We start from the raw sequence: 20,766 nt of genomic DNA on the forward strand, positions 1-20,766 counted from the left end.
TCTCCCCTCCAGCAGCTCTCAGTTTGTTTTCTGAGATTGAGTCTCTTCTAGTTTGTCCCCCTCTCTGGTTTCATCTTGTTTCATTTTTCCCTCCCTTCCCCTATGATCCTCTATCTTGTTTCTCAAATTCCTCATATCAGTAAAATCATATGATAATTGTCTTTCTCTGATTGACTTATTTCGCTGAGCATGATACCCTCTAGTTCCATCCATGGTGTTGCAAATAGCAAAATTTCGGGGGTTTTAATGGCTACATAGTATTCCGTTGTATATATATACCACATCTTCTTTATCCGCTCATCTGTTGGTGCACATCTAGGCTCTTTCAGTAGTTGGACTATTGTGAACATCGCTGCTATAAACATTCAGGTGCACGTACCCCATTGGATCACTACATTTGTATCTTTGGGGTAAATACCCAGTAGTGCAATTGCTGGGTCATAGGGTAGCTCTATCTTCAACTTTTTGAGGAACCTCCATACTCTTCCAGAGTGGATACACCAACTTGTATTCCCGTCAACAATGTAGGAGGGTTCCCCTTTCTCCACATCCTCGCCAACATCTGTCATTTCCTGGCTTGTTAATTATAGCCATTGTGACTGGTGTGAAGTAGTATCTCATTGTGATTTTGATTTGTATTTCTCTGATCCCGAGTGAAGTTAAACACTTTGTCATATGTCTGTTGGCCATTTGGATGTCTTCGCAGAAATGTCTGTTCGTATCTTCTGTCCATTTCTTTATTGGATTATTCTTTGGAGTTGAGCTTGATGAGTTCTTTATAAATTTTGGATACTAGTCCTTTATCTCATATGTCATTTGCAAATATCTTCTCCCATTCTGTCAGTTTTCTTTTGGTTTTGTTGACTGTTTCCTTGGCTGTGCAAAAGCTTTTGATCTTGATGAAGTCTCAGTAGTTCATTTTTGCCTTTGCTCCCCTTGACTTTGGCAATGTTTCTAGGAAGAAGTTGCTGCAGCTGAGGTCACAGAGGTTGCTGTCTGTATTCTCAAGGATGTTGATGGTTTCCTGTCTCATATTGAGGTCTTTCAGTCCACTTTGAGTCTATTTTTGTGTATTGTAAGGAAGTGTTCCAGTTTCATGCTCCTGTATGTGGCTGTCCAATTTTCCCAACACCATTTGTTGAAGACACTGTCTTTTTTCTGTGGACATTCTTTCCTGCTTTGTCAAAGATTAGTTGACCATATAGTTGAGGGTCCATTTCTGGGCTCTCTGTTCTGTTCCATTGATCTGTGTGTCTGTTTTTGTACCAGTACCATATTGTCTTGATGTTTATAGCTTTGTAATAGAGCTTGAAGTCTGGAATTGTGATCGAAGGCAGACACTTAACCGACTGAGCCATCCAGGTGCCCCAAGGGAGTAGTTCTTCTCTGTTCCTTCTCTTGCTCTCTTGGCATTTGGGGCTTTCTTTAGTGATGTGCAAAAAAAATAGAGAAATCCAAGTAAATCTATTAAATGTGTTTGATTTTTAGTTACCATTAGGTTCATATATAATATCTTTTTTTTTCCAGTGTTCCAAGATTCATTGTTTATGCACCACACCCAGTGCTCCATGCAATATGTGCCTTCCTTAATATCCACCACCAGGCTCACCCATCACTCTACCACCACCCCTGTAAAACCCTCGGTTTGTTCCTCAAGAGTCCACAGTCTCTAATGGTTCATCTTCCCTTCTGATTTCCCCCAATTCACTTTTCCTTTCCTTCTCCTAATGTCTTCCATGTTATTCTTTATGCTCCAAAAGTAAGTGAAACCATATGATAATCGACTTTCTTTTTTGCTTCTCTTATTTCACTCAGTATAATCTCGTCCAGTTCCATCCATGTTGATACAAAAGTTGGGTATTTATACTTTCTGATGGAGGTATAATACTCCATTGTATATATGGACCACATCTTCTTTATCCATTCATCTCATGAAGGGCATCTTGCCTCTTTCCATACGTTGGCGACTATGGCCATTGCTGCTATGAACATTGGGGTACAGATGGCCCTTGTTTTCACTACATCTGTATCTTTGGGGTAAATACATAGTAGTGCAATTGCGGGGTCACAAGGTAGCTCTATTTTTAATTTCTTAAGGAATCTCCACCCTGTTTTCCAAAGTGGCTGCACCAACTTTCATTCCTACCAACAGTGTAAGAGGGTACCCCTTTCTCCACATCCTCTCCAACTCTTGCTGTTTCCTATCTTGTTAATTTTAGCCATTCTAACTGGTATAAGGTGGTATCTCAGTGTGGCTCTGACTTCAATTTCCTTGATGGGTAATAATGATGAACATTTTTTCATGTGTCTGTTAGCCGTTTGTATGTCTTCTTTGGAGAAGTGTCTGTTCATGTCATCTGCCCATTTTTTGACATGATTATGTTTTTTGGGGTGTTGAGTTTGAGGAGTTTTTCACAGATCTTGGATATCAGCCCTTTGTCTATAGTGTCATTTGCAAATATCATCTCCCATTCCATGGGTTGCCTCTTTGTTTTAACTGTTTCCTTTGCTGTGCAGAAGCTTTTTATCTTGATGAAGTCCCAAAAGTTCATTTTCACTTTTGTTTGCTTTGCCTTTGGAGACATGTCTTGAAAGAAGTTTCTGTCACCGATGTCGAAGAAGTTACTGCCTACGTTCTCCTCTAGGATTTTAATAGATTTCTCCCTCACATTGAGGCCTTTTATCCATTTCAAGTTTATCTTTGTGTATGGTGTAAGAGAATGGTCGAGCTTCATTCTTGTATACATAGTGGTCCAATTTTCCCAACACCATTTGTTGAAGAAACTGTCTTTTTTCCATTGGATATTTTTTCCTGCTTTGTCAAAGATTATTTGACCATAGTGTTGAGGATCCATATCTGGGCTCTGTGTTCTGTTCCTATGACCTATGTGTCTGTTTTTCTGCCAGTACCATGCTGTCTTAGTGATCACAGCTTTGTAATATAGCTTGAAATCAGGCAACGTGATGCCCCCAGCTTTGTTTTTCTTTTTCAACATTTCCTTAGCAATTCGGGATCTCTTCTGGTTCTATACAAATTTTAGGATTGTTTGTTCCAGCTATTTGAAAAATGCTGGTGTAATTTTGATTGCGATGGCATTGAAAGTATAGATTGCTGTAGGCAGTATAGATATTTTTTTTTTTTTAAGATTTTATTTATTTATTTGTCAGAGAGAGAGCGAGAGAGAGCGAGAGAGAGTGAGCACTGGCAGACAGAGGCAGAGGGAGAAGCAGGCTCCCTGCCGAGTAAGGAGCCCGATGTGGGACTTGATCCCCGGACGCTGGGATCATGACCCGAGCCGAAGGCAGCTGATCAACCAACTGAGCCACCCAGGCGTCCCGGCAGTATAGATATTTTGACAATGTTTATTCTTCTGATCCATGAACATGGAATGCTTTTCCATGTTTTTATGTCTTCTTCCATTTCTTTCATGAGTGTTCTGTAGTTCCTCGAGTATAGATCCTTTACCTCTCTGGTTAGGTTTATTCCCAGGTATCTTAAGGTTCTTGGTGCTATAGTAAATGGAACTGATTTTCTAATTTCCCTTTCTATATTTTCATTGTTAGTGTATAAGAAAGCAACTGATTTCTGTACATTCATTTTGTATCCTACCACATTACTGAATTGCTGTATGAGTTCTAGTCGTTTGGGGGTGAGACTTTTGGGTTTTCCATATAAAGTATCATGTCATCTGCAACGAGAGAGTTTGACTTCTTCTTTGCCAATTTGAATAACTTTTATTTCTGTTGTCTGATGGCTGTTGCCAGGACCTCCAGTACCGTGTTGAACAACAGTGGTGAGAGTGGGCATCCTTATCATGTTCCTGATCTCAATGGGAAGGCTGTCAGCTTTTCCCCATGGAGAATGATATTTGCTGTGGGTTCTTCATTTTAATGATTTTAAGATTTTATGAAGTTAAGGAATGTTCCCTCTATCCCTATACTTTGAACAGAGTTTTAATCAGGAAAGGATGCTATATCTTGTCAAATGCTTTTTCTGCATCAGTTGAGAGGACCATGTGGTTTTTCTCTCTTCTCTTATTGATTTGTTCTCTCACATTGGTTGATTAGCAAATGTTGAACCACCCCTACATTCCAGGGATAAATCCCACCTGGTCCTGGTGGATAATCTTTTTAACGTACTGTTGGGTCCTGTTAACTAGGATCTTGTTGAGAATCTTGGCATCCATACTCGTCAGGGATATTGGTCTGAAATTCTCCTTTTTGATGGGGTCTTTGCCTGGTTTGCAGATCAGGGTAATGCTGGCTTCCTAGAAAGAGTCTGGAAGTTTTCCTTCTGTTTCTGTTTTTTGAAACAGCTTCAGGAGAATAGGTGATGTTTCTTCTTTGAATGTTTGATACCCAGGGAATCCCATCAGGTCCTTGTCTCTTGTTTTTTGGGAGGTTTTTGATGACTGCTTCAATCTCGTTACTAGATACTGGTCTGTTCAGGTTGTCAATTTCTTCCTGTTTCAGTCTTGGAAGTTTATAGGTTTCCAGGAATGCATCCATTTCTTCTAGGTTGCTTAACTTATTGGCATATAACTGTGGATAATAATTTCTGATGCTTGTTTCTATTTTCTTGGTGTTAGTCGTGATCTCTCCCTTTTCATTCATAATTTTATTAATTTGTGTCCTCTGTCTTTTCCTTTGGATTAGTTTGGCCGGTGTTTTATTGATCTTATTGATCCTTTCAAAGAATCAGCTTCTGGTTTTGTTGATGTGTTCTACTGTATTTCTAGTTTCTATCTCATTGATCTCTGCTCTGATCTTGATTATTTCCCTTCTTATGCTTGGGGTTAGCCTAATTTATTGTTGATTTTCCAGGTGTAAAGAGAGTTGGTATATTTGGGATTTTTCAGTTTTTTTGAGTGAGGCTTGGATGGCTGTCTATTTCTCCCTTAGGACTGCCTTTGCTGTATCCCATAGGTTTTGGACTGATGTGTCTTCATTCTTCATTGGTTTCCATGAATGCTTAAGTTCTTCTGTGATTTCCTGGTTGATCCAAACATTCTTAAGCAGGGTGGTCTTCAGCTTCCAAGTGTCTCAATTCCCTCCAGACTTTTTTGTGGTTGAGTTTCAGTTTCAAAGCATTGTATTCTGCGAAAATGTAGGGAATAATCTCAATCTTTTTGTATCGGTTGAGCCCTGATTTTGACCCAGTATGTGGTCTGTTCTGGAGAAAGTTCCATGTGTGCTCGAGAAGAATGAGTAGTCTGTTGTTTTAGGGTGGAATGTTCTGTATATATCTATGAGGTCCATCTGGTACAGTGTGTCATGTAAAGCTCTTGTTTCTTTGCGTTTCTTCTTAGATAATCTGTCTGTTGCTGAGAGTGGTGTGTTAAGATTCCTTACCATTAATGTATTCACATCAATATGACTCTTTATTTTAACAGTTGGCTTTTGTAGTTGGCTGCTCCCATGTTGGGGGCATAAATATTTATAATTGTTAGATCTTCTTCATGGATTGACCCTTTAAGATTGGTGTAGTGTCCTTCTGTACTCTGACTACAGTCTTTAGCTTAAAATCTAATTTATCTGATATGAGAATTGCTACCCCAGCTTTATTCTGAGGACCATTGGCATGAAAAATGTTTCTCCACCCCTTCACTTTCAGTCTAGATGTATCTTTTGATTCAGAATGTGTCTCTTGAAAACAGCATATGGATGGGTCCTGTTGCTTTAGGCAGTCTGCATCCCTGTGCCATTTTATGAGAGCGTTTAGGCCGTTTATGTTGAGAGTGATTATTGAAAGAAGTTTTTATTGACATCATGTTGCCTGGGATGTCCCTGTTTCTATAGGTTGTCTCCTTAAATTTCTTTTCTATTCTCTCTTGGGCTCTTTCATATTTCTTGTAGTACCAGCTTGGTGGTCACATAATCTTTTAAATCTTGCTGGTCTTGGAAGCCTTGCTGGATAAAGTATTCTTGGCTGCAAGTTCTTCTCATTTAGTGCCCTGAATATGTCTTGACAGCCCTTTCTGGCTTGCCAGGTTTCTGTGGACAAACTGACATTATGATGGTCGTTCCTCTGTATGTAAGAAATCTCTTCCCCCAGCTGCCCTTAAGACCTCCTCTCTGATTTTATGATTGGTGAATTTCACAATTACGTGTCCAGAGGTCTTTCTAGACTCATTGATCTTGGGAGGTGTCCTCTCTGCCTCTCGGACATGAACACTTTTCCATTTTCCAGATTAGGGAAATTTTCTTCCAGTATCTCTTCAACTCTATCTTCTAGTCTTCTCTCTTTCTCCACCCCCTCAGGGATCCCAATAATTCTGACATTGGAATGTTTCATGCTGTCATTTATTTCCCTAATTCTGTTTTCATGGCTTCTAAGCTGTTTGTTCCAGGCCTCCTCCTGATCCTTCTTTTCTATCAGTTTGTCTTCTAGATCACTAATTTGATCTTCTGCCTTGGTTACCATAGCTATTAGAGTATTTAGATTAGATTGGATCTCATTGATATCATTTTTAAGTACTGCCGGATCAGCCCTTACTTCCACCCTTAGAGATTCTGTGTTGCCACTAATGGTCTTCTCCAGCCTAGTCATTGCCCGGATAATTGTTACCTTGAATTCCATTTCTGACATATTGTTTATGTCCATATCCAATATTTCTGTGGCAGAGGGCACAGTCTCTGAACTTTGCCTCTGTTGGGTGTTCTGCTCCTAATCATTTTGGTGAGAGGTGGTTGAGGGAATGTATAGCTGAATGTATCAACCACAGTCCAGTTAAGGTGCACCTTGGAAAGTCTTGGAGCAATTGGAAGTCACCACCAAAGAGAAAGAAAAAGAAAAAATAAGAAAAAAGCCAGGCAAAATGAGCTCCAAAAGTAAGATTTATAAGGTACATAAGCAAAAAAGAACAGACTGACAAAAGTAAAAGGCCGGGGGGGGGGGGGGTGAGGAATAAAACCCAGCCAAAATGAACTCCAAGAATAAGATTTATATAGTACAAAAACAAATACACAGAAACACTCACAGAAGAACAGGTGGTTATAAACCCTGGACGTGAGTGAGGAAGGTTAGTTTGGTTCTTCCTGGGTGAATGTTGTTATCTTTGTTAAAGGACTCAACTTTCCAGAGATAGAGGGAAATTAAAACTGGTTTTATATATAGGGGTAAAATTGAACAGGGAAAAAGGAATACCTTGAAGCTTATATCTATATATATTAATTTTTAAAAAGGAAAGAAAAACACAGGTATATGTATGAGAAGAGTTCAAGTTAAAAAGTTATTATGTAATGTGTCATATTAAACACCTAGTTATAGTAGTAAGTAGGTTAAAAAAAAGAATCACGAGAACAAATTTAAAACAAACAAAAAAGTTGTATCTGTGAAATATACAGGTTTTGGGGCAATACCAGGGGCTTAATATATTGTTTTCCCCTGACGTTTGGGTTTTACAGTTTTATGGGGACCCTGTGGTTATTGTCCTCTTGGTCTTTTGGCTTGTCTTCTGGGGGAGGGGCATTGTTTTTCATTCACTCTTGCTTGGGCTGAGTCGCCCTGCCCCCTAACAAGGGCTGGGTTCTGTGGAAACCGTTTTTTCAGGCTTTTGTTCTCTGGAGGTTTTTGTTCTTCGGCGGCTTTTTGCGGCTTTTTGGAGGGTTAGTGCAAAGTATACCCAGACCTCCGCCTCAGAGAGAAGCCTCAGTCTGCTCCCCTCTGGGTGGTCCAGAACACACAGACTCCCCCTCTGCAAACTCCACTGAACACTGCAACATCCCACAGGTGGTGCACACTCCCAGCCACCGTCTCAGTGGTCGCCCAAGGCACCTGCTTGTCTCTGCACCCCAGTGCCACTAAAACTGCAAACGATACTGGTCCAGGTGAACTGGATCCCAGTGGCTGCCATTGCCAGGACTGCTATCTGGAGTCCACGCCCACGCCAGGTGCACTCAGACCTGGCTGCAGTTCAGGTCACAGAATGCTGTGGGTCCAGGGACCTCCAGCAGGAGCCTCCTCCAGGCTCTCTCAGGTACCGTTGGGTGCCAGCTGTAACCACCCTGGGACCATGGGTTTAGTCTGTGCCTGTGGCCACCTGATTCCAGCAATTGCCCCTTAAGACCCTTTGTTCTTTTTGTGTGCTTTTAACCAGAATCCAAGTTAATGCTGGTCCCCAAACATAGGGCACTTTCATATTGGGGTATTACTTTCCAGTGAGTCGCTTCTTGTTGCTCTGTCCCCCACCTGTATATCCTCCAATATGAGTCCCGAGTGCTCCCACTCTGCTTTACCTCTCCGTTGATGTCTTCTGCCTTCATAGAGATCCAGAAGTGTATAATCTTACATTTCAGGCTGATTTCATATGTGTTCAGAGTGTTCTGGTAGATATTTAGCTCAATTCAGGGGACGGGTTGAAAGAGGGTCTTCTCCTCCTCTGCCATCTTGCTGAGTCCACCCAAATCACTCATATATAATAATTTATGTGTATAGCAATCTATATGAAATTGATGGTTGCTTATGTTTGACTTCATTCTAAAAGCACTAAGTTTAAAAAAAAATAAAAATAAATAAATAAATAAAAGCACTAAGTTTATACCCATCCCCACATTTTATGTATGATGTCACATTTTACATCCTTTTATTTTCTGATTCTATTGATTATTATAGACAAAATTGATATTACTGCTTTTGTGTATTAAACTCCATATTGATTTTGTAAATGATTAATATTTTTATTGTGTTTGTATTTATAAGATTTTTTCCTGATTTCTTTGTTAGGGCCTTTTCTTTCCACTCAAAGATTCCCTTCTGGTTTAATGATGATGAACTCTTCACTTGTTTGGGAAATTTTTATGGTTCCTTCTGTTCTGAATGAAAGCCATGCTGGAAAGAGTATTCTTGGATGCAGGTTTTTTCTTTTCAGCACTTTGAATATACATGCCACCCCCTTCTGGCCTGCAGTGTTTCTGCTTAGAAATCAAGTGATAACCTTATGGGATTTCCCTTCTGTGTGACTGCTCTCTTTTCTCCTACTGCTTTAAAAAGTCTCTATCCTTTTTCCATTTTAACTATTATGTGTCTTAACATGGACCTCTTTGGGTTGAATTTATTGGTGGCTCTCTGTCTCCTGGATCTAGATAATGTATTTCCTGCCTCAGGTTTGGAAAGTTTTCAGCTGTTGTTTCTTCAAATAAATTTTCTGTCCTGTTTTCTCTTCTCTTTCTGGGATCCCTATGACTTATTACACTTGTGATGTTGCTGAGTTCTGTTTGTCTGTCTCCTATTCAGTTTGGTTGCTTTCCATTACCCTGTCTTCCCATGCGCTGATCCATTTGTCTACCTCCTCAAATGTGCCATTCATTCCCTGTAGTGTATTTTTTATTTTAATCATGGAGTACATCTCTGACTAGTTTTTTTTTTTTTATATTTTTATCTCTTTGTTGAAGTTCTCACAAAGATCCTCCACTCTTTTTTCATCACACATATTGCTTGTCTGTATTTCATTTAACTCTTTTGCTTAGTATTATCCTGTTCTTTCATTTGGGACATTGCTCTTTCTCCTCATTTTGTTTCTTTGTTTTTTGCTATTTAGAAAGTAAGACGTATCTCTTGAAAGTCGTGGCTTTGTGAAGAAGAGGTCCTGTGGTGCCCTGTAGCACACTGTCCCCTCTTCTCCAGAACTAGGCGCCTGTGGATTTTTATATGAGTTTTGTGTACCATACTGTTGTGGCTCAGCCACATTTACCTTTAGTCAGCTCCAAATGTCCATTTTCTTATTATGGGCAGGGGCTGGTCCCTGTGCTGTTAAGGGCCTGTTTGGGGCAGAGAAGGGCTTATAGTTGGACAGTATCAGTAATCAGTCCAGATGCCTGCCTTCAGCCTATTAACAGGGGCTGCAATTGTACAGAAGTGCAGGGCACTATCTCTGTCTTTCATTTGAGAGGCTTTGTTGATTAGTGGGGCCAAGAGATCAGATGTCTGTCCAAGTCAGTCTGCTGGTGCTGCAGTCAGGCAGGTGTACATGGTTATCTTCCCCACTCCCCAGGGCAAGAGTTATTTTGGAATGATAGTGTTCACTGTTAGGGCTGCTTATAGGATGAGACCTGTCTGGAGCTGCTTTGCAGGGACTCCTGCCCAGTGTGGCCTCTTGAATGGAGTGATTCAACAGGAGAATGTGGGAGTGCATACGCAGTGTTAGCAGGTTATGTGGAGAGTGTTCACATTGGTTCCACAAATGTCTGGGTACCTAGGCTGAGGTGGGAGGGAGATATATTGCACCTGCCAGCCCTTTTGTTCTTGGAGAAATTTCCTACAGATCCTTGCTTCTCCAACACAGATTCTTCTCAGCACAGATTGAAATAAGTTACAAAAACAAAAAACCTTCTTGATGTTTTACCCCAGGCACTTTTCAGACTTCTGCCTCTATGCTATATCTGGGTGGGATTGTTCCTTTCGCTCTCTAAGGGTGGGAATGTGGTTTCCTATTACCCTCTGGCTCTCCGAGAGCTAAACCCACTAACTGTAAAAATCTTTGAAATTAAACCCCACTGATTTTCAAAGCCAGATATTATGGGGACTTGTCTTCTCAGTGGGGCTTCCTCATGTCTGGGGTACCTGGTATGGGGTCTTTTCCTTTCCCTTCTCTGTGCTTGTCCCTCCTGTTTGTGGTTAGTCTTGCTGGGAAGTTTGGTTTCAAACTCTGTCTGCCCCTTCTATCCTTTCTGATTGGCCTCTTCTCTTTGATTAACCCAAAGATTTCCTGTGTTAGTTCACTGTTGTGGTTACCTAGGTGTTTCTGTGTTAACAAGGTGAACTTAGGATTCTCCTACTCTGCTTTCTTCCCAGGCTCCTTCCAAAATTTACTGTATTCTTTTTAATGACTATCAGGCATTACATAGTTTGGATTATTGTACTTTATTATATCCTTCTCCTTATAACAGACTTGCCTTTGAGCTAAAAACTGGTTACTTTGATTTTTTTTAATGACATAAAACTAATTTACATTCATACAAAAAAGTAAATTTCAAAGATCTCTTGGTTTTATAAAAAATACCTAATTAGAAGAATATTCTTTCAGTCCACCAATGCACTTGACTACTGGAGAAAGTGGATTCATTTTGTTGTTCCTCTTCAGGCTCTCGAACAGTTTGGCCTGATGAAACTATGGGACCATTTGGACCTCAGGATCAGAGATTCCAGCTTCCTGGGAACATAGGTTTTGATTGTCATCTCAATGGGACCACGTCACAGAAGAAAAGCCAGGTTCATAAAACTTTACCTGATATTCTAGCAGAGCCTTTATCAAGTGAAAGACATGAGTTTGTGATGGCACAGTATGTGAATGAATTTCAGGTAAATCATTAATATCATTTATTCTGTTTTTCTGATCATTAATACTGTATTAATTTCTGATAATTGTGGGCATATTACTTGAATTGAAAAAGTTTTTTAAAAACTTCTTAATTCCAGCATATTCAGAAACAACATGTATAGCTTTTAAAAACTTGGCATTGTTCTATACATGTTTGCTATAATTTTCTATACATTTGCTATAATTTTTTTAAAAGGTTTTGTTCATTTATTAGAGAACCCAGGAAGAGGAGCTGGGGTAGGGGTGGTGGCAAAAGGAGAGGGAGACGCAGGCTCCCCCCTGAGCAAGGAGCCCTGATGTGGGTTTCAATCCCAGGACCCCAGGAATATGACCTGAGCAGAGGGCAGATGCTTAACCAACTGAGCCACCCAGGTGCCTCTATTTTTTTTTTTTTTTAAGAGTTTATTTATTAGAAAGAGAGCAAGCACACAGAGGAAGAGGGAGAAGCAGACTCCCCACCAGCTGGAGAGCCTGACTCGGTCTATCTGAGTACCCTGAGATCATGACCTGAGCCAAAGGCAGATACTTAACCAACTGAGCCACCCAGGTTACCCACCCCCCCCTTTTTTTTTACTTTAGATTATAATCTCTTGTAGGTAAATAATTCTTCATAAATATATTAATAACTGCTTATTTCAAATATAATACCGGTATTACTAAAAATTTAGATTGTTTGCTTTTATAGTTTTACACTCCTCTAGACATTTAAAACTTAAGAAAATTTTGATATCTCTGAAATTCTTCAGATACAGTAAACTAAAAAAGATTTAAAAAAAAATTTTTTTTTTAGAAAAACCGTGTCTTGGGACGCCTGGGTGGCTCAGTGGGTTAAAGCCTCTGCCTTCAGCTCAGGTCATGATTCCAGGGTGCTGGGATCGAGCCCCGCATCAGGCTCTCTGCTTGTCGGGGAGCCTCCTTCCCCCTCTCTGTCTGTCTGTCAAATAAATAAATAAAATCTTAAAAAAAACCATGTCTGAATGTTTGTTTTTGTTTTTGTTTTGTTTTTTAATGAGTTCTTAAACTGGTATTGTAGGGGTGCCTAGCTGGCTCAGTCAATAAAGCATGCTGCTCTTGATCCAGGGTCTGTGAGCTCAGGCCCCACATTGGGCATAGAGCTTACTTTAAAGAGGGGGGTGGGGAATGTATTTGGGTGGCTTAGTAGGTTAAATGTCTGCCTTTGGCTAAGGTCCTGGGATTGAGCCCTGCAGCAGTCTTCCTTCTCAGCAGGGAGTCTGCTTCTCCTTCTCCTTAGTGCACACACGCTCTCTCAAACGAGTAAAAGAAGTAATAAATAGAAAAGGGGGGGGGAGTAAAAATAAATAAACTGGTGTTGCTCACCTAAATGGAAAGTTACATGCAATTCAGAGTTTCTATCAAACTCCTAATCTGTATCATTTTCTGAATTCCTGCATAGTTTCAGGCTGATTTTTTTATCAAAGCCATAATATTTATAGCAACAGCTCCTCATAGTTATAATGATTTATATCCAATAACCTTACATTTGGAGATAGCTGTCCTCCCCTGACATTTTATCTCCGATAATTACTTCTCTGTCTTCTTGGCTCCTCTTTCTGCCATTTATGTGATTTTCTTTTTTTTTTTTTTTTAAGATTTTATTTATTTCTTTGACAGACAGAGATCACAAGTAGGCAGAGAGGCAGGCAGAGAGAAAGGAGGAAGCAGGCTCCCCGCCAAGCAGAAAGCCCGATGCGGGGCTCGATCCCAGGACCCTGAGATCATGACCCGAGCTGAAGGCAGAGGCTTTAACCCACTGAGCCACCCAGGCGCCCCCATTTATGTGATTTTCTATGTGTCTGTCCATCTTATGTAATTACTCATTGGTCACTTAATTCCTTGGCTTCCTAACTTTTTCTGACATTTCTGATTCTATGTTTCTATCTGCTCACCAGACATCACTATCTGAATGTCTTAAAAGTCCCTAGATTTTATATGTCTCATACTTAGGTCCCCCAGCCTCCCATACCTCAAAATCTGTCCTTGCTCCCATGTTATCAATAGCATAAGTGACTTAGTCATTCTCCCACTGTCCCAAGATAAAAATTATACTGCCAAACTTGGCTTCTCTCTCCATCGTATCACCATACAGAGTGACAGAATTGCATTGCTTCCCCCTCTGAAGTAACTTTTAAATTATTTGTGTCCTTTCACTTCCCACTAATAAAGCCAGAGTTCAAGACCTCTGTAGCTCTCCTCAATTCGTAGAGCCATTCTAGTGAGATGGACTATGAAGCTAGGATAAATCTTGCTTCAAAGGTTACTTCTGCCTTTTACTTAATTTTGGGACCTTGAGAAAGCTACTTAATATTTCTGAGCCTCTTTCTCTATATGTAAAATGGGATAACAATAATACCTAGCCCACAATGTTGCTATGAGTATTAAATGTAAAAATATACGTAAAACACCTAAATACACTTTGATCAGTAAATATTGGCTGTTACTGGTCTATTGCCTGCACAATAATACTGGCATTATTTTTTTATGTCTGACCTTGCTATTCTTCATTGTTTATAGACTAAAGTCAAAATTCTTTAATGTGGCATAAATGACCTTATGCAATTTTGAGCCCTTACCTTTACCACTTTGCCTCCTGCTACTCCCTGCTCCCTCTGCACTCAAATTACAGTATACCTTTTGGTTCCTTTTTTTTGTTTATTTTAATTGTACCATATTCTTTGACCATTGCATGTGCTTGCAGTGTTTCTGTCTCTTGCTGGACTGTTTTTCCTCCTGAGTTTCTAACCTCCTTTCTACCTATTCATTACACACCAAACATACACATTAATTCACATGTAGTTTAAATACGATGTTTCCCCATCTATACTACCAGAAGACTTCCTTTGTAACTCTGAAGCACTTTTCGTGTTGGATTACATTTACTTGTTCATGCTTTTCATATTTTCTTTTACTCGCTCTTTTAAACCTAAGAGTAAAGGCCAGATTTTTTACCATTGAGGGGCTGCTCTTGTCGTAGTGTCTAATGTATAGTATAAATTTCAGTTGAATAGAAGCCTCTAAACTTGTCCTGTAGGAAAGGGTATATATTTAATATATATAATATATATTTTAGTTTAGGCATTTTAGTTTCTTAGCCAACTTCTCATATCAAGTCTTAGAATATTAGTGTATTTATATGTATCTATATATACCTATATACATATGTATATGTATATAGTATATTTATATGTTCATTTTGAAGTTTTTAAATCCTTATTACCCCATCTCCAGTTAATTATTTTTTAAACTTTTCAGGGAATACAGGTTTATAACAGATCAGATATTTTATTTGAACTCCAGCTTTTATTTATGTCCTATTCCTCTTAGGGTAGTAATGCACCTGTTGAACAAGAAATCAGCAGTGCAGAAACTTACTTTGAAAACGCCAAAGTAGAGTGTGCAATCCAGACATGTCCAGAATTGCTGCGAAGAGGTACAGTGTGCTTTATACATTTACACTAATCTGTATTATATAATGTCACTAATTTTCTTAAATAATGGACTCCATAGGCATTGCAGTACTTTGTAACTTAATATTGTAATATGTCTAGCCAGAAAAGATTACATGGCCAAGGTGAGGTCTTTCAGATATCCCCTCATAGCTGTAGACTTTTCAGTAACTTTTTCCCTGAAATCCTTCTACTTCTGGGTGATTACTATAGCTATAATAGCTATAATTTCATGAACTAATACATAATACTGAGAAAATTTTAATACTTATTTTGAAGATTACAAGATCAATAACAAGTAATCTTATTTGCTCTTCAGAATTGTTGACAGCAGTATTTCAGTTCAACAAGAGCAGAAGTTAACCAAAAGTTCTCTTCAGATTTTTTCAAAAATAGTATGCATTTATCAACCTAACATGTACCACAATAATTAAACTTACCCATCACTTTTCTAAGAAGTACTTTTATATACTGCTTCTTTAAAAGAAAAAAAAAAAACTTTTTTTCTCCCTGGAATTTTATTCTTTTTTATAGATTTTGAGTCACTGTTTCCAGAAGGAGCTACCAACAAACTAATGATTCTGACTATAACACAGAAAACTAAGAATGATATGACTGTTTGGAGCGAAGAGGTAGAAAATGAAAGAGAAATGCTTTTAGAAAAGGTAATTCTATTGCTGACAATTTAAATTTTGTGATGTTTAAATACCAGTGAACCAGCATTTTTAAATGATGAGTATCTTTTTAGCATTTATTAATTCTCTGTTAATGTATGTCCATACTAAAGGACTTCTACATCTTAGAATAAAAATGCCATCATTTTTTGTTTTTAATATCTTCGAAAAACTTAGATCCTATCTAGTACTCTCATCAGATTTTTTTTGAATTTTGGAAAATACAGTAAAAATAACAAAAAAGTAAGATTAACTCTTCATACCCATCACTCTCTCTCCTTAAAGCAAGTCAGGTAAAAAGTGGAAAACTAGGGGCGCCTGGGTGGCTCGGTGGGTTAAAGCCTCTGCCTTCGGCTCAGGTCATGATTCCAGGGTCCTGGGATCGAGCCCCACATTGTGCGGGCTCTCTGCTCAGCAGGGAGCCTGCTTCCTCCTCTCTGCCTGCCTCTCTGCCTACTTGTGATCTCTCTCTGTCAAATAAATAAATAAAATCTTTAAAAAACAAAAAAAAAAAGTGAAAACTACTCCAGTCTTCAAGGAATGAACCGTAACAGTGTACAGTACAGTAACAATGTATTATATACCCACTTTTTTCCTGTCCTTTGCTTTTTACTAAAAAATGTTTTGACACCTTTCCACAGCATTACAGATTTCATACTATGTAAAATCTGTATAGTATTACATTTCATGAGCAAACCATAAATTTTTTATGTTAAAAATTCCCTTGATAATTTGTAAGTTGAAAAACTTTTGCTATTATAGGCAGTGAATATATGTTTGCATATATTCTTATGCACACACTTATATCTGTAGATTCCTAAATAGGGAATTGGTGAATCCAGGGTGTATAATCATTTTATGTTTTGATGGATGCTGCCTAGATGGCCCTAGTATATATGTTGTCACCATAACTTACTGACCCTGGATAATATTAGCATCTCTTTCTATTTCACCAACCTGAGTAATGTGAAGTGGTAAATTAAAGTCTTCAATTTAAAAAAATACATAAACATATAATTGTCTTAAGAGTTTGATATTGGGTTATGAGTTTCTGTAAAATATGAAAATATTCCTTTGCCTGTGTGACAGGTCAAGATTAGCTCACTTGGGTATTTTAGTTAAGGGAATTTTTTTCAAATATAGTTAGCTAATTTCCATGTAAAGTAATATTAGCAATTTTTTAATATTTTCTTTAGGATTGGATATATGTTTCTCTTCATTTGTAAATTATAATTTATATACTGAACAGAATCCCTTAGGATAATGACTTCTGACTTCATATTAAAATGTCCCACATAATAGCTTTGCCAATAATTGGATGTTATCATGATCATGAGCAAGGTGCATGCTAGTTAATAAAGAAGTTACAGAGAGGCATAAGAACTGTCTGATTTTAAAGAGACCTGAATTTAGAGTTGAAATTCAGGCAGTAATTCAAACATTTTCTCTTTATCTACTAAGGCAGTATTTACTAATACATATATACTTACCATTGCTATCATTTAGTCACTAGAGCACTCCCAAATGTGCATTGCATTATTGGTCTTAATTTCCAATGAGTTAAACATTCTGAACCTCATTTGATACTGACCCCAATATAATTGTCAGTTTTTTATAACCAATTTCAGGGTTTTGAAATGTCCTATTGTTTTTAATTTTATAATGACTAAAGCGATGAAGATCTTTCTATTTTAGTATGTTAGTGATTATTTTAGAACCACCTGTAGTTTACTGTCAGTAGATATTTTATGTTCTGTAGTTTAAATCTATTGTAGTTTTTTTCCACCAGGTATCAGTGTTTGCTGTTGATGAGCAGAAATCTTAAAAGAAATACTTTTACCAATATTTGTATTGTTTTGTTCTTATAGTTTAGTGTAGTTTTGTTTCTGTTCATTAAATTGATGTATTTTCTAATGATTTTTCTAGACCATATTTAGTTGTTTCTTATTTAAGAATTAAGATTAATGTGATTCAACAATAAGTATAAATATTAAGTATGAAGATAACCTAAAGAATACAATATTAATGTTTTTCATTATTTTATAAGGAAGTGCTGGGAAAAAGTAAGTTAGCTTAAGTTGTTTCCTCTATACAGAAAAAGTTTGCTGATCCCTGCTAAAGAGCCACATAGTAAATTTTTAGGCTTTATAGGTTATAGGGTCTTAACTACTGAACTCAATCCTCGTTTTGTTAAAGCAGCCATTGACAATATATAAATGAACAGACATGGATATATTCCATTGAAACCATATTGCACTTACCGGCACCCAGCTGGATTTGACCTTCAGGCTGCAAGTTGCTAACCTCTTTTTTTAGGATATGGCCCATCTTCCTCAGGCATAAACTTTGGGGGATCTCAGCTAAATGCCCAACATGCTCAGTGAGGTCTTAGCGCTTTGTGTGAGCCAGAAATTCATGTTACCTAACTGTGCACCAACCTCTGGTGACACTACTGACCTCTCAGATGCCAGTTAGCACTCTTCTGTGAGGGCGATTCCTCAGGGAATCTTGCCTTGGGGAAGTGCACAGTTCCACCCTTGGTTACTGTACCAGGGTGAATTACTCTGCATTCTACTTGGGAATCCCATTTATGCCTCTCTTTTCTAGTACCCTAACCCACAAATTTCAGATGCTTTAGTAGAACTCTTCCTTTCTACCTCCTTAGCTTAGGACACCATCACTTTGCTTGGAATCTTCTCCTTTGCCCTATGACAATGTTCCAGACAGCTGGAACAAATAAGGGCATCACCTAATTTGTTGCCCTTCTCTCCAAGATTACAGTTTTGGCTCACTCTTGTTCAGGATTTAAAACCATTGTCTCATATATTTTAGTTAGTTTTACAGCTTTCAGCAGATGGCAAGCTTGATAGCTGTTATACTATATGACCAGAAGTGGATCTGTGCCCTTGTTTTTAAACATTTATGGGTTGTTGTCTTTTTTTTTTTTTTAAACACAATAATCTGGTCCTAATATTTGTTACTGTCTTTTTCGCTGCTTAGACTTCTGAGAAAGGTAGTAAAAACATCATAGGAATTACAAAGTAGAATGGTGAGACCAAGATTTTGAATAGGTGATACAGATGCATGGTTTGTAATAATTACTGTACAAAAAATAGGGTATATAGTGAAAATTATGTATCATGTGTTTCTGTAACACAGATAACATTTTTTTAAAGATTTTATTTATTTATTAGAGAGAGAGAGCATGAGAGGGGAGAAGGTCAGAGGGAGAAGCAGACTCCCTGTGGAGCTGGGAGACCGATGCGGGACTTGATTCCAGGACCCTGGGATCATGACCTGAGCCGAAGGCAGTTGTTTAACCAACTGAGCTGCCCAGGCGCCCCACAAATAACATTTTAAACAACATTCACATGAATGGTTCATATCTTTTCATTGTATTTTGTTTTCTTACCTTATTTTTATAATACAAAAATAGTAACTATTTTCCAATTCGTGGCAAATTTGGGAGTTAATAGCACAGAATTAGAAATTGTTCCTAAAATAAGGAATAATTTAGTAGAAAAAATACACAATTTAGACTTTCTGAAGGAAATGAAAGTGTTAAATGAACTATATTTTGGACTGGCAAAAATAATCTTATGACTTTATATCTAATTTATCATTAGTTGTATTTCCTTATTAATCTTACTGAGTTCTCTATCTGAAGCAAAAGATACTTGAAAATGTTTTATTTTTCAACAGTATGTAAGGATGCTATCTTCAGAACATTTTTTTCTTTTTCTCTGCAGTTCATTAATGGTGCTAAGGAAATTTGCTATGCTCTTCGAGCAGAAGGCTATTGGGCTGACTTTATTGACCCATCATCTGGTTTGGCAGTGAGTAATTACATCTTGAAATTAATTTGAAGTAGGAATGTTTTTTTATTATAAAATTGTTAAATGACCTATTTCTAACAAAGTTATCATTATTTAAGACAGTTTTTAAACCTCACAACTTTATCCAAAGAAGTACCAGTTTGAGTCAGTTCCATTCACAACCTTTGAGGGACCAGTCACTGACAATTAAGTTTTTCTGTCTTTATTAGTTTTCATTCTCACTAGTAAATACTTTTACATTAATGAATTTGGCAGTTACAAATTAGCAGTCATAGTTTAAGAAAGAAGACTTTTTAGAATTAAGAAAATATGGGTGTTAAATATTTATAAATGTTAACTTCCAGGAAGTATGTCTCTTACATTATACTTTGAAGAAAATAAGAACCACTGTTGTCACATTTTAAATTCTGGGCATAGCTTTCAGTTACAAATAATAATGAAATTTTTTATATCTTTAAATAGGAATATATAGTTTCTTTTCAAAGTCAAAATCTAGAAAGATTGTGTAATGTTAAGTGTTTGGTTCAGGATAGCGTGTAATTTGCTAGATTATTGGTTTCACAGGTATTGGATGAAGAGGAAGTGCTTGGTCACATGCAGTACCTAAAAACTGCCCTTTTTAGGTCCTGATTTTTTAAATAACTTGAAGTATCCAAATAGGTGTGTTATTCATGTTTATATAAAAACTATTACATCATTGTCTTTCTTGCTAATGAATATGACTTTTATCTCCTCCAGTTTTTTGGACCGTATACAAACAACACTCTTTTTGAAACAGATGAACGCTATCGACATTTAGGATTCTCTGTGGATGATCTTGGCTGCTGCAAAGTGATTCGTCATAGGCTCTGGGGTACTCATGTGGTTGTAGGAAGTATCTTCACTAATGCAACACCAGACAGCCATATTATAAAGAAATTAGGTGGAAACTAACAGTAATGTCAATTTATCAGCTGTACTATTTGTATGTACCATTTGGGTTGATCTATAAACACTGTCAAAAGCTTCAGTTTTAAAATTTACTTATTTCTGGGTATTTATTTTGACACTTACTGATTTACAGCATTGGCAAGTGGTATGTGATTTTTAAATCTCGACTGTTTATTCATACTATCATTGAATACATGTTGATCACATCCACATTGTATGGAATGTGGTAATTGACATGTAATCAGGACGTGATCTCATATTGTTATTCTTCCCTTTATTGGAAAAACCTGTTTTATTTTTCTCTAAAAATAAATCACCTCTTTGGATCTGTGTTTTTTCATTGCAATATGTTTAAAATAGAGTTCTTTAAAAAGATTAATGTATTTTCTTATTTTTAAGCATTTTTTAAAAATGCAGTCGAATTCTAGATTCAGTGTAGCTTTCAATTTTATTACTTGCTAAGTGTTGGAACATGTATTACTTTGAAGTAGTGTTTGTGCAGGAAAATAAGGATTAATACTATATATGTAAAAGAATATGGATC

General features: G+C 37.6%; 1 protein-coding gene across 5 annotated transcripts in view; it reads left to right on the plus strand.

Moving 5' to 3' along the window:
• The window catches only part of MMADHC (metabolism of cobalamin associated D), a 42,079-nt gene extending 21,531 nt beyond the window's left edge, over positions 1 to 20,548 (plus strand). For 4 of the 5 annotated variants that reach the window (XM_080798077.1, XM_080798079.1, XM_080798078.1 and 1 more), the window contains exons 4-8: positions 11,082 to 11,299; positions 14,661 to 14,766; positions 15,317 to 15,447; positions 19,206 to 19,292; positions 20,031 to 20,548. In XM_080798077.1, coding sequence (XP_080654203.1) covers positions 11,082 to 11,299; positions 14,661 to 14,766; positions 15,317 to 15,447; positions 19,206 to 19,292; positions 20,031 to 20,225 — 737 coding nt within the window. In that variant the 3' untranslated portion in view covers positions 20,226 to 20,548. The remainder of the gene's footprint in view (positions 1 to 11,081; positions 11,300 to 14,660; positions 14,767 to 15,316; positions 15,448 to 19,205; positions 19,293 to 20,030) is intronic. The other variant, XM_080798081.1, reaches the window with a different exon arrangement.
• Positions 20,549 to 20,766: the final 218 nt, after the last annotated feature.

This window comes from Martes martes (assembly GCF_963455335.1).
Source record: "Martes martes genome assembly, chromosome: 3".
NCBI lineage: Eukaryota > Metazoa > Chordata > Mammalia > Carnivora > Mustelidae > Martes > Martes martes.